This window comes from Salmo trutta, chromosome 24 (assembly GCF_901001165.1).
Source record: "Salmo trutta chromosome 24, fSalTru1.1, whole genome shotgun sequence".
In the NCBI taxonomy this organism is placed as follows: domain Eukaryota; kingdom Metazoa; phylum Chordata; class Actinopteri; order Salmoniformes; family Salmonidae; genus Salmo; species Salmo trutta.
The window spans coordinates 27,431,493-27,445,390 of NC_042980.1; the positions used below are offsets into that span (position 1 = coordinate 27,431,493).

Genomic DNA, 13,898 nt, shown 5'->3' on the forward strand with positions numbered 1-13,898 from the left:
AAGCATGCAGAAAAGATATTGAACTATGTATAGTTTTAAGTAGTAGCATTTTTGAGAACTAACAATCAAATAAAAGCTAGACAGTCAGGGAGAATCGAAAATAACAGGGCACATGCACATTGATTTAATAATGTTTGAGCAGAAGCACACAGCGGTAGCCACGGCAAAATGCATAGAATTGCTGGAAATTAGCTTCAAATCTGCTAAATGTTCTCTCAACTCAATTGAAAAATATGTAGAATTGCAGATAATTTGCTTCACAACAGCAAGTTGAGTCGAGTTTACACTTCCAATGAACTGTGGGGAGGTCCAAATAATTAAACAGTCTACCAAATCTATTCATTTAAAATTGATTACTTATACTTGCAATTATCATTCACCTGATAAGACAAGACATTATTTTACTTTTTGCTAACAAATGATGGGGTTCCCGGGGTTGTCGGTTTGCATGGGTGGGGGACCCTGGGCAAGGAAAGTTTCTGAAATCCCTTGCCATAGATAACATACAATAAATAATATGTTAAGACAAAGTAAGGATGTCCATAATATTTATTAAACCAAGATTTAAGTTAATACAATTAAAACTATATTAAATAATACAGTTTAGTCAGTTTTCTCAAATTTTTACCCCACACATTTTGGTACAAAAAAGGAAAGACTCAAAATGAACTTAAGAATTGTTGCACAGACATGGTTCATAAAGTTGAGAATTGTATATGTATACCTTTCTTAAATTCCATTGTGGCTTCATACCACCCTCAGTGGTTTATAGAAATTGATAACAGAGATGTTTAATTATTGAATAACACTGGACCCACAGTGTATATTGACAGGGCATTGTAGGGCTTTTGAAAAAATGGCGTCTAATGAACACCTCAACATGATGTTGGTGTACCTTGGGTATTAGGGGTCATAGTAAGATCCAAAATGACACCCTATTCCCTATATGTTGCACTCCTTTTGACCAGGGCCCCAGCACATTATACTGTATAGGAAAATAGGGCACAATTTTGGACACATCAGAATGGCCTCCTTGTGAGAAACAGTGGCTGATGATGAAATGCATTACTCTGGCCCTGGAGGTGTTGCTGTTGTTGCTTATGCATAGCCCACACCATTGGCTTCTATGCCCCCTTTCGGTTTGAAACCTTTCAACTGTTCAAGAAACCCTGGGTTTGGGCACGTGGCTGGCCGAGCCGATTTCACCAAGGTAAACGCATCATTGAAAGGCTTTCCTTCCGTGGACATCAGGTATCCAATGACGACCGAGGCTGACCTCGAGACTCCAGAATTGCAGTGAACCAACACAACTCCTTTCTGAGGGGGAAGATGAGAGAAACAAGCCTTATGTTAGTAGAATGTGCACAAACACACTTCAGCCCAGCTTGAACAAAAAAAGTAATCAGGTGGTCAACTGAGGGACTTAATTTAAAAAAATGTGTTCCTTACCCCAGGAAACCTGTTCAAGTGTCCTGGAGTAAGGAATGTTTTGGGGGAATATGATGCCTTATGTCAGTTTAGTGCTATCCAGTCCAAAAGCATGAGACCTGATGTGCTCAGCTGCTTTAAATTTGAACCCCATGTCTTCAATTCACACAGGTCAATCTAATAAAAGATTTTTATGCTAATCACACATAATGGGAAAATTACAAGCTATAAGGTGATAGAGTTACTCTCCCACTGTCACGTCTGTCAGAATGATCGGACCAACACGCAGCATGGTTGTAGTTCCACATCTTTTTATTTATAGTGAAACGTTGCAATACACCAAATACTAAAAATACAAAAACAACAAACTGTGACGCAGTGAGGAAAACACACTACTCAAAATTAACAACCCACAAACCCTACTTAAATATGATCTCCAATCAGAGTCAACGAGGACCAGCTGCCTCCAATTGGAGATCAACCCCCAAAAAACCAACAACATAGAAATAGAAAACCTAGAACACAAAACCTAGAAATAGAAAACAAGAAAACCAACCAAACACCCCCTGTCACGCCCTGACCCATCTACTATAGAAAATGACCTCTTACAAGGGTCAGGACGTGACAGTACACCACCCCCCCCCCAAAGGTGCAGACCCCGACAGCACACAAAAACCCCCCCAACAAAACAACCACAAAAACACAAGGGGAGGGTAGGGAGGGTGACAAAAGTCTATGGCGGCTCTGGTGCTAAACCCAGAACCTTCCTATCCCTCCGATCCCCCAGCAACGGAGGTGGCTCCGGCTCCAGGCGGAACGGGGGTTACGCCCAGATCCCTCCGCTTCTGTAACACCGACCTGTGGATCATTATTAGAAGAATCAGACTGTAGATCATTCCCGGAAGCTCTGTGCTGCAGACCGCCGCTGGAGGATCCGGGCTGCAGACCGCCGCTGGAGGCTCCGGGCTGAGGGAGCGTCGCTGGAGGCTCCGGGCTGAGGGGGCGTCGCTGGAGGCTCCGGGCTGAGGGGGCGTCGCTGGAGGCTCCGGGCTGAGGGGGCGTCGCTGGAGGCTCCGGGCTGAGGGGCGTCGCTGGAGGCTCCGGGCTGAGGGGCGTCGCTGGAGGTTCCGGACTGTGAGCCGTCTCAGTAGGTTCCGGACTGTGGGCCGTCTCAGTAGGTTCCGGACTGTGGGCCGTCTCAGTAGGTTCCGGACTGTGGGCCGTCTCAGTAGGTTTCGGACTGTGGGCGGGGAACGGGGAACTGTCGCCGGAAGCTCTGGACGGGGAACTGTCGCCGGAAGCTCTGGACGGGGAATGTGAACTGGAGGTCTGATGCGTGGAACTGGCTTAGGTGGCGCCAGACTGGTAACACGCACCTCAGGACGAGTGCAGGGAGCAGGAACAGGACGTACCGGGCTATGGAGGCGAACTGGAGACCGGGCATGCTGAGCAGTCCTACTCCTTTCTGACTGAATGACCATCCTCGCCCTACACCGGTGAGGAGCTGGCACCGAGCGCAACGGGCTGTGAGTGCGTATGGGCGATATATTGCGCATCACACCATAACCCATTGCTCGTTCATCCACTCGCTCCTCAGCACGCCCGCTCCGTAGAAAACCAAGAAAACCAACCAAACACTCCCTGTCACACCCTGACCCATCTACTATAGAAAATGACCTCTTACAAGGGTCAGGACGTGACACCCACTTAGCTAAAAGCCACATGGATGCTTTGATTAGGCAGTTGGAGTTACCCCTGCATGGTATCCCAGATTACATAGGGAAGTAAAAAGAGCCACTGACCTCCATTCAACAGAGAGTGGAAACTTATTTCCAATAGGCCCAGTCATTGTAATCATAAACCTTTGGTGAATTTGCAACATGTGACAGTGTCAGGTTGTTTCGTGATAGGCACAGCGATTTGGTAAAAGGTTGTATAGCAAACAAAGGGCCACCAGTGATAAGATCTTTCTACAACAGGCTAAATTATGCATGGTGAAAACTCAGCCATGTATTATTTACTACAGTGTGGATACAGAGGTAGGGAGGATACCTAGATACCTACTGGTAGGGAGGGAGGCCTTGCATTGGCTCACTGCTGTCCAGTATCAGATATATGCCAGGTCATCAACTTGAACACTCAAAGAAATTACTATTAAAGTAAAGTCATTTTACCTACAGTATGTACTATATACAGCAAAGTGATTATCAAATCAAATCAAATTGTATTTGTCACATGCACCGAATAAAACCGGTGTAGACATTACCGTGAAATGCTTACTTACAAGCCCTTAACCAACAATGCAGTTCAATAAATGGAGTTAAGAAAATATTTACAAAATAAACTAAAGTGAAAAATAACAATAACGAGGCTATATACAGGGGGTGCCGGCACCGAGTCAATGTGTGGGTTAGTCGAGGTAATTTGTACATATAGGTAGGGGTAAAGTGACTATGCATAGTTTGTCCTTGATATAAAACATCTGATTATTAACGTATACCGCTTTCTTTACAACCACCACATCATGGAGACCGGTATCAATCATAAAAGTTAGGAAGTGTAAGTAACTTTCATGATGTGTCACCTTTCATGATGAGTAGGAATGTTGAAACTGTCAGGTAAGATGAATGCAGTGAAAGATACGGTATTAAAGCATAAAAAGAAAGAAAACAGCGAAAAGGAAACTGGATATTGCAGCCCCAATTAGACTACATTAGCCTACAATGTTGTGAAAACACATACAACTTACCTCTGCATTTGCTTGGTCTATGAATGTTGAGCACTCTTGGAAATAGGATGTTATGTCAGTATCAGGAACGTCCAGAATGCTCAGTGTTTTATAAATGAACAGGTCTGGAAATGCATTTTCAACACCATAGGCTACATTCAAGATGTGGGACACCTGAAATGGAAGAAGAACATCTATGAAACACCAAAACAAGACAGAAAATTGTATTAAATATAAAGCTTATCTCTATTACATAAAACAATACCTTATATTTTCTCAAAGTGCTAAAGTCATGTGCAGCATCTTGTGAGCCTACAACAAGAAAAAACAACCATCAAATTGTGAGCCTGTAAGAAATTGTTTTAAATTGAAATATTTTTTACTGAGCATAGATATTTTTATGATATTTACTTCAGTAATGATAAAAATGTTGTTTTTTTCAAAAACATGAGTTTAAACTGTCTAAAGGGTGCAATGTGTTTTCATGCAATAATCCAGTAGACTCAGTCTGAGACAACAAACTGAAAACGTAAGGCCTCATATCATACTGACAGCTACAGTATGTGTGTCTGTGTAGGCACCTGTCAATTATCCCCTGTCAATAACACACATCTCATCGACATCCACTCACCTAATAGTAAATATGGTTTAATAACTCCAACTTGTACGTCCCAGCTGTTGTCCTGTACATAGCCACATGCTGTCTCAGGCTGAGTTTTATCCTCTACAACATGTATAGTCGACCCTTTCCATGTCTCAATAATCCTCCTGCCGCTCAACGTCGTCACGCGGGTGCATTGCTTTCTCAAATTGGTCTTGGAAAATGTCTTGATTTCCTGGGCAAGAGACTGCATCGCCTTTGTCTTCTCAAAACAAAGCAAAGGAGAAAAAAGAATCCAGTATTAGATTGATAGAGTGGCAGACCAGTCTAGGCTACTCCATTGGATGTAATGTTCACAGTGACTAGCTCCTGGTTCAAATGGACTCCTGCATGTTGATGGGCAGGTTTTGTCAACTCCAACTTGAAAATTGAGAACTCAGATTAGTCACTCAGCCTTTATGGGGGACCAGAGTATTTTTCTAGGCGTCACAGATGTCACTATCACATGATGCCATCATGAAGCGTGTGTGTGTGTGTGTGTCCCATAGGCTATTCAGTTTGGTACAGTGGTATAGTATTTCAAAGTCTATTTTACATGCTGTCATCATAATGTTCAAACATAACTGAGGATTTAGGACATTGATATAAAATATTCACATTGAGACATCCAGCCACACTTTATTGTTGCCTTTTTAATGTAGGCCTTCAATGTAGGATCAAATACTTGAGGACTATTTTGTCGTGGGTGTAGCCGCCTACACGTAGGCCCATATTCCTTACCTAGAATAAAATGCTGGTCACGTGACGTGCATTTGGATTGCAGGAAAAAGCCTGTCAGCCTCGTTTTCGTAAAATAGGACAACACCTAGTAAAAACGGCGACGGGAGAGAGGAGTGGGGATTGGCGAAACCGCTCCACCCACAGAATGGGCGAATTGTAACATTGTAGCACTGGAGTGTCACTATTTTTACAACAAACAAAACGCGGCAGCAATTCTACAACAAATATTTTACAAGAATCAGTAGCTATGTCGGCAACACTGTCGCGCGGCTCGCTCCAACCTGGCCAGCAAAAACTGGCCGAGAAATTTACCATTTTGAACGACAGGGGCATCGGAATGCTCACTCGCATCTATAATATCAAGAAGGTAAGGTACCAGTGTAATTCTTCGGTTCATAATAAATTGTACTGCATTCAAGAGATTGAAAGATCAAACCCCCCCAAAATCATATGTGGCGTATGGCAGAAACCTTTATTTTGAAACCCAAAGCATGACAGCTACGGCTGCAGAATGCCAGTTAAGGCCCTCTTGAAAATGTGTTGCAGATAAGCTAACGTTATTTGGCTAGCCAAGCCAACTCATCAATAGGACAAATAAATCACTGTTTTCTGAGATTGGTCTATTTCAATCTTCGTGTAAAAAGAATAATAACTCATAGGCTACTGAAAGCTATGGTTCACTGGCTTGAAATAAAATAGTATCTCACTGAAATAGCCTATAATGTAACTACATGCCTAGCTTTGCAGTAATTGTTGTGCTTGATGGCTAGCTAGCTAGTTACATAGTTTCTCCTGCATACTTGCATAAAGCACCACAATATTAGTCAAATAAATTGACAAAGGAATGCTTTTCTAGGTTCTTTAGCCAATGCTAAGATTGAAGTCAGAGATCAATATAATGGGAACACATTTATAATCAGTCAGATTAGCAGTTACCATCTGACAGACACATATTGGCACATCATGACTGAAGCATACTACTTACTAACCAATGGCACGGCAGTATCTACAGTTGGTATACATATATGGTTGTTATGCAGTTGTTATAAATGTCTGATGCACCGTAGCACATACTGTATAGGTCCTGGTTTGAAAAACATTCAGTAAACACACATTTTCCTGGGATAGAAGGGAGAAGTATTTTAAAGAAGCCACAGTTTTAGAGATACTTATGATTTGTTTGTTACACTTACTCATAGTGATAGTGGGGACGTTGTGATATACCGATTCCATACAAGGGCCACTTTCCTGGACACAAATTAAGATTAGTGCTTTTTAGTCCAATACTCTTAATCTGTGTCTGGGAAATTGGCCCATGGTGTTTAATTTACTCATTGTAAATCCCTACAGAGAAAACCACTCTTAGTAGCGTTATTACTAGTGTATTAGTATTCACTATTAATTTATAATAAAAAAAAGTCATCAACGTTTATTGGTTGCATACACAGTTTAGAAGATGTTGTTATAGTGGGTGCAGCAAAATGCTTGTGTTACTAGCTCCAAATGATGCAGTATAATGTCAAACAAGTACACAAATAATTAAAGAGTAAACAAGTTACAATATGCAATCAAGAACGTCAGGATGAATCCAATTAACAACTCAAATAGCACTGTAACAGTAATAAAAATGCAATCTATATGTATGTACACCGGAATAATTTTCACAGGATATACTAGGAATGATATGTCCAGCAGTAGATATATTACAGTGAGCAACGTCAAGAATATAGTATATAAATAAATATGCAGTGTGTATAAGCAGTGTAACTAAATACAAAGTACAGTTGTATAAATATTAGAATGCATTATGTCGGGAATACAGTATTTAAATACTCAGTGTGAAACAGGAAGTGTCCAGTGGTTCAATGTCTCTGACATGGGACAGCAGCGTTTTGTGTGTGTGTGTGTGTGTGTGTGTGTGTGTGTGTGTGTGTGTGTGTGTGTGTGTGTGTGTGTGTGTGTGTGTCACCTGATAGACAGCTAGTGATGTCTGTTCAACAGTCTGATAGCCTGGTAATAGAAGCTGTTTCTTAGTCTCTCTGTCTTGGCTCTGATGCACCTGTACTGATTCCATCTGCTAGACGGTAGCCAGGTAAACAGTCCGTGGCTTGGGTGACTGATATATTACTTATTCATAGTGTGGACTGGCGAGGTGTGTCATGAATGTCAGATTCCATACTAGACGTTAGGTTTGGGCGATATACCATTTATAACGTATACCGAGGTATTTCGAAATAACAAAGGTATGATTTTCAATACCATTAAAATAGCAGCAGCTCCGGGGGTGCGTTCTACGCCACTGCTTATAAATATAAGTATAACTATATGAAATCTATATCCAGTTCAGGGCTCCGGCTATGTATTTGGTTTGCTAACTTGGTAGCTAAGTGGCTAGATGTAATGATCAAGCTTCTTGGTTACAGCAGAAACATTCAATCCCATCCTGGATCAAGATCCCTGCTAAAATTGTTTTGTGTGTCCCTTGTGTGCACTTCCAGTAATACCGTATACCTCATTATGGTACAGAGACGTATGAAAATCTGGGTACCAACCAACCCTACTAGACGTTTCAGTCAGTGTAACAGAGGAGAGCATTCTTAGAGTGTAGCTGTCCATTTTAATGACTTTGATACAGTGACAGTCAGTCCTTTAATGATGAGAGAGAGTACTGTCTGTGTACCGAAAGGCACCCTATTCCTTATATAGTACACTACTTTTGACCAGGGTAGTGTACTATATAGGGAATAGGGTGCCATTTGGGACAAAGACTGGGTATCAGAGATTCTTTGCCGACTTGGCAGCAGATAGAAGATAGCTGGAGGCTGTCCAGTGTGTAGCTGAATGGAGGCTAGTGGAGAATCATGCTTCTCTGCCTTGACTGTCTGTCTGCTAGTACCCTCCAGCCAACCAACCCATGTGCTGAGGGTCTACCTGGCCTAGTAGGCCTATCCCTTTATAGGCACCACACAATCATCTTCTGTGTCTCACTCCCTCAACTCTCAATTCAAGTTAGATGTGATAGAAACATTAGCATAAAAACTTTATGCAGATACATAATTCAGACGAAAAAACGTACCCCAGGACACAAGATGACTATCATGATGACCACAAGATACAGGATTGCCACAACACGCAAGAGCTTAGTTGTGTGACGATTTGTCACTCTCTGTTGCAGTCAATTTGTGTGTAATATTCAGCCTATTACTCATATATTTCCATTTATATACCTCCGTTTTTATGTTCAGCATGACGCAATAGGCTACATGCCAAAGGTTTTATACCCATGGTACATTTCTTGTTTTATCAAAAAACATACTGTACTTATTGAAACTGTGGCGGCAGGTTGATGCTTGTGCATTGAACTAACAGATCTGTTGCTTGGCAACTGGTAGGCATTGATACTAGCTGACAGAAGCATTTAGGAAGAATCTCAGATGTCTTTTTCTGTTTCATCTGTGATTGTAGGCTACTGTGATTGTAGGCTGGTGCAAAGGCCTACCTCAGTAAATCAAACAACTGTACACTTCTGCAGTAGGCCTACGGCACACGTTTACTGCCCATTCCTACTGCACATGCCTTCTAAGCATTTCACTGTTAGTCCACACCTGTTGTTTATGAAGCATGTGGCAAATACAATTTAATGTAATACTACTACCACAGGTGTATCCCATTACTGTAGTCTACTGCACAAGTCTACTAGGACTACTTCAGTAAATCAACCTGCTTAGACAAACTGCTTTATCAAACAGAATTAAACAGACAATTCATCCAAAATAGAGATCTATTGTATTTTGTTCATATCCACTCAGCAAGTAACGTGAATCTGAAGATTCAGTGGCTAACAATATGGGATTATTGTCACGACTTCCGCCGAAGTTGGTCCTTCTCCTTGTTCGGGCGGCGTCACCGACCTTCTAGCCATCGCCGATCCACTTTTCATTTTCCATTGGTTTTGTCTTGTCTTCCATCACACCTGGTTCTAATTCCATCAATTACATGTTGTGTATTTAACCCTCTGTTCCCCTCCATGTCCTTGTCCGCAATTGTTTGTTGTAGTGCTTGTGCACGGTATGCTGGTATTTACAGGGTTTTGTTTGACCCATTTATTGTATTATTCTGTTGACGGTGGTTTATGGTTATTAAACACAACCATTATAAATCAGTTTCCGCTCTCCTGCGCCTGACTTCTCTGCCGCCAGTAGCATCGCATTACAATTATGTACCAAGAAGAGCCTATAGTTTAGCATTAACATTGTTGACAGCAAAACAATGAGACCCCTGCTATGACAGCTGGCTGCAAGTTGGACACTACTGTCTGGGCCAGCAGTATTGCTTTTTATATTGATGTAACTTACACAACCACCTGATTCCCGTGATAATATTTCTGATAATATTTCTGTCACGATAATGTTTATGTAGTGTATCAGTGTCACAGAGTGCAATATTTGTTTTAAAAGGGAGTAACCGGTATAATGCTTTACGGTGTAGTTATAGTATATTGTAAGACTTGTTATAAACATGTATGACCCTCTTATAATGCAATGTAGCATTTTTTTAAAAAAAGGTTGGTTTCCAGAATGATCAAAAATAACCTTGTTTGTGGAGAGGAGAGCTTCTTATGACGTAATATAATTGAAGGGGAAATCTAAACCGGAAGCAGCCTAGAGCCCCTCCTCAGAACCCTCCTAGTCTTTACAGAGACAACAGGAAGCTCACTCTTATCTAGGTTGTTCTTATGCAGGACTTATCAGTAGAGAGGAGATATATATCAGGGAAGATGGTACTGTACTGAAGGCCTACTGTATCTAGCATCTTTAGAACTCAGCCTGAGAAGAATTAAACTATGCACCCAACACCAATATAGTGGAAGCTTAACTGGCAGTATGGACCCCACTGTATGGTAGGTACATTATTAGAACAGAATAGCAATACACAGTTTAATCCCGACGGGAAATACTGTACATACAGCGACACAGTCACAAAAACAGCAATCAATGTAGTAAAAACAGATAGCAGTACAGCAGAAAAAACATAAATCATCCATCCATATGTCAATAATCAGTTCAACAGTTCATTAGTCCACTGATGTAGTGGGTGATAAAGGAATGCAGTTAGCTCCTTTGTATTGTGTGTTTCAGTCTGAGTCCTGATAGACAAGAGTCCTGTCATAGACAAGAGACTGACTGAGAGTGCAGGGAGGGAGGGTCTCTACTATGCGGTCAGAGGGAGGGTCTCTTATGAGGAAACAGCCTTGACCTCAGTCTGTTACTCACTCTCCAATGACCCTGTTAGCATTGGGAAAGCACTGGTGAAGCACTGTTACAACTGGAGAAGCACAGTTAGCACTGGGAAAGAAATGTTTGCCCTGGGGACGTCAGTACACTGTCAGTCCTGGAAAAATCACCTGGTACAGTGAGGGAAAAAAGTATTTGATCCCCTGCTGATTTTGTACGTTTGCCCAATGACAAAGAAATGATCAGTCTATAATTTTAATGGTAGGTTAATTTGAACAGTGAGAGACAGAATAACAACAACAAAATCCAGACAAATGCATGTCAAAAATGTTATAAATTGATTTGCATTTTAATGAGGGAAATAAGTATTTGACCCCTCTGCAAAACATGACTTAGTACTTGGTGGCAAAACCGTTGTTGGCAATCACAGAGGTCAGACGTTTCTTGTAGTTGGCCACCAGGTTTGCACACATCTCAGGAGGGATTTTGTCCCACTCCACTCTGCAGATCTTCTCCAAGTCATTAAGGTTTCGAGGCTGACGTTTGGCAACTCGAACCTTCAGCTCCCTCCACAGATTTTCTTTGGGATTAATGTGCTTCTTCTTGAGCCACTCCTTTGTTGCCTTGGCCGTGTGTTTTGGGTCATTGTCATGCTGGAATACCCATCCACGACCCATTTTCAATGCCCTGGCTGAGGGAAGGTGACGTTGTCCTGTCCCTTTAGCAGAAAAACACCCCCAAAGCATAATGTTTCCACCTCCATGTTTGATGGTGGGGATGGTGTTCTTGGGGTCATAGGCAGCATTCCTCCTCCTCCAAACACGGCGAGTTGAGTTGATGCCACAGAGCTCCATTTTGGTCTCATCTGACCACAACACTTTCACCCAGTTGTCCTCTGAATCATTCAGATGTTCATTGGCAAACTTCAGACGGGCATGTATAAGTGCTTTCTTGAGCAGGGGGACCTTGCGGGCACTGCAGGATTTCAGTCCTTCACGGCGTAGTGTGTTGCCAATTGTTTTCTTGGTGACTATGGTCCCAGCTGCCTTGAGATCATTTACAAGATCCTCCCGTGTAGTTCTGGGCTGATTCCTCACCGTTCTCATGATCATTGCAACTCCACGAGGTGAGATCTTGCATGGAGCCCCAGGCCGAGGGAGATTGATAGTTCTTTTGTGTTTCTTCCATTTGCGAATAATCGAACCAAATGTTGTCACCTTCTCACCAAGCTGCTTGGCGATGGTCTTGTAGCCCATTCCAGCCTTGTGTAGGTCTACAATCTTGTCCCTGACATCCTTGGAGAGCTCTTTGGTCTTGGCCATGGTGAAGAGTTTGGAATCTGATTGATTGATTGCTTCTGTGGACAGGTGTCTTTTATACAGGTAACAAACTGAGATTAGGAGCACTCCCTTTAAGAGTGTGCTCCTAATCTCAGCTCGTTACCTGTATAAAAGACATTTGGGAGCCAGAAATCTTTCTGATTGAGAGGGGGTCAAATACTTATTTCCCTCATTAAAATCCAAATAATTTTATAACATTTTTGACATGCGTTATTCTGGATTTTTTTTATTGTTATTCTGTCTCTCACTGTTCAAATAAACCTACCATTCAAATTATAGACTGATCATTTCTTTGTCAGTGGGCAAAATCAGCAGGGGATCAAATACTTTTTTCCCTCACTGTACTGACAACCTGGATGATGAATTGCTGAAGTTGGTAGTGGAATACATTGTGACTCCTGTTTGCCACATGTTCAATTTAAGCCTAGAAGACGGTGTGTCAGGGGGGTAAAGGTAATTCTGCTACCCAAGAATAGCATAGCACCCTTTAATGGTTCAAACAGCCGACCAATCAGCCTGTTTCAAGTGCTTAGCAAACTTTTTGAAAAAATGGTGTTTGATCAAATGCAACGTTATTTTACAGAAAATTAACAACAGACTTTCAGCATGCTTATAGGGAAGGGCACTCAACATGCTCGGCATTGACACATGACTGATGCTTGGCTGAAAGAAATTGGTAGTAAGAAGATTGTGGGAGCTGTTCTCTTAGACTTCAGTGCAGCTTTAGATGTCATTGATCATAGCCTATTGCTGAAAAAACTTAGATTTGCATCCTCTACCTTATTATGGATTGAGAGTTACCTATCTAATAGAAACTTCTCATGCACATTCAGTTGAGTGTGGTGTAGCCACACTCACACCACAATGACACATTTTTTGTTATTTTTGTGTGTCTGTAACTTTCTCACTAATCATTATTCACGATTCATTCAGGACTATCTGTAATCATGGTAGCATCCACATTAATGTAGAAGTGTTTAGAAACATATTCTGTTCTTATTTACAATAAAAGTGACTCCTAAATGACACAATACATTATTTACCATTCATTTCTATTGGGCATAAAATAATCTGAAACATAACCAAAACAAGCAGCAAATTCATCCAACAAGGTTGTAGTGCCACAAGCTTGATGTAATCATCGCGTGCTAGGATTATGGGACTAAATACTAAACTTTTGACTACTTTAATACACATACAGTGCATTCGAAAAGGATTCAGACCCCTTCCCTTTTTCCACATTTTGTTACGTTACAGCCTTATTCTGAAATGAATAAAATTAAATAAATCACATCAATCTAGACACAATACTCCATAATGACAAAGTGAAAATAGGTTTTTAGAAATGTTAGCACATTTATAAAAAATAACAAACAGAAATACCTTATTTAAGTATTCAGACCCTCAAAATTGAGCTCAAGTGCATCCTGTTTCCATTGATCATACTCAAAATGTTTCTACAACTTGATTGGAGTCCACCTGTGGTAAATTAAATTGATTGGACATGATTTGGAAAGGCACACACCTGTCTATATAAGGTCCCACAGTTGACAGTGCATGTCAGAGCAAAAACCATGCCATGAGGTCAAAGGAATTGTCCGTAGATCTCCGAGACAGGATTGTGTCGAGGCACAGATCTGGGGAAGGGTAACAAAAAAATTAAGCAGCATTGAAGGTCCCCAAGAACACAGTGGCCTCCATCATTCTTAAATGGAAGAAGTTTGAAACCACCAAGACTCTCCTAAAGCTGGCCGCCCGGCCAAACTGGGCAATCGGCGGAGAAGTGC

The 13,898-nt window shown here is 41.6% G+C and overlaps 2 protein-coding genes across 8 annotated transcripts in view; one reads left to right on the forward strand and one right to left on the reverse strand.

Moving 5' to 3' along the window:
* Positions 1–963: 963 nt before the first annotated feature.
* Positions 964–5,171, reverse strand: LOC115161519 (dual specificity protein phosphatase 19-like). Its single transcript, XM_029712496.1, has 4 exons — positions 4,788–5,171; positions 4,422–4,468; positions 4,178–4,330; positions 964–1,317 (listed from the first exon to the last, which is right to left on the reverse strand). The coding sequence occupies exons 1-4, from the start codon at positions 5,008–5,010 to the stop codon at positions 1,099–1,101; spliced, it is 642 nt and encodes a 213-aa protein (XP_029568356.1). The 5' UTR covers positions 5,011–5,171; the 3' UTR covers positions 964–1,098.
* A 433-nt stretch (positions 5,172–5,604) lies between these two features.
* The window catches only part of LOC115161008 (nck-associated protein 1), a 62,405-nt gene continuing 54,111 nt past the window's right edge, over positions 5,605–13,898 (forward strand). For 6 of the 7 annotated variants that reach the window (XM_029711644.1, XM_029711642.1, XM_029711643.1 and 3 more), the window contains exon 1: positions 5,605–5,904. In XM_029711644.1, the coding sequence (XP_029567504.1) occupies positions 5,785–5,904 (120 nt within the window). In that variant the 5' untranslated portion in view covers positions 5,605–5,784. The remainder of the gene's footprint in view (positions 5,905–13,898) is intronic. The other variant, XM_029711648.1, reaches the window with a different exon arrangement.

Excerpts from the sequence above, each read along its gene's own strand:
- LOC115161519 (XM_029712496.1), bottom strand. The coding sequence starts at position 5,010 with ATGCAGTCTCTTGCCCAGGAAATCAAGACATTTTCCAAGACCAATTTG. Across the intron at positions 4,469-4,787 it reads TAAACCATATTTACTATTAG|GCTCACAAGATGCTGCACAT; the intron begins GTGAGTGGATGT and ends TTCTTGTTGTAG. Across the intron at positions 4,331-4,421 it reads GCACTTTGAGAAAATATAAG|GTGTCCCACATCTTGAATGT; the intron begins GTATTGTTTTAT and ends CTTCCATTTCAG.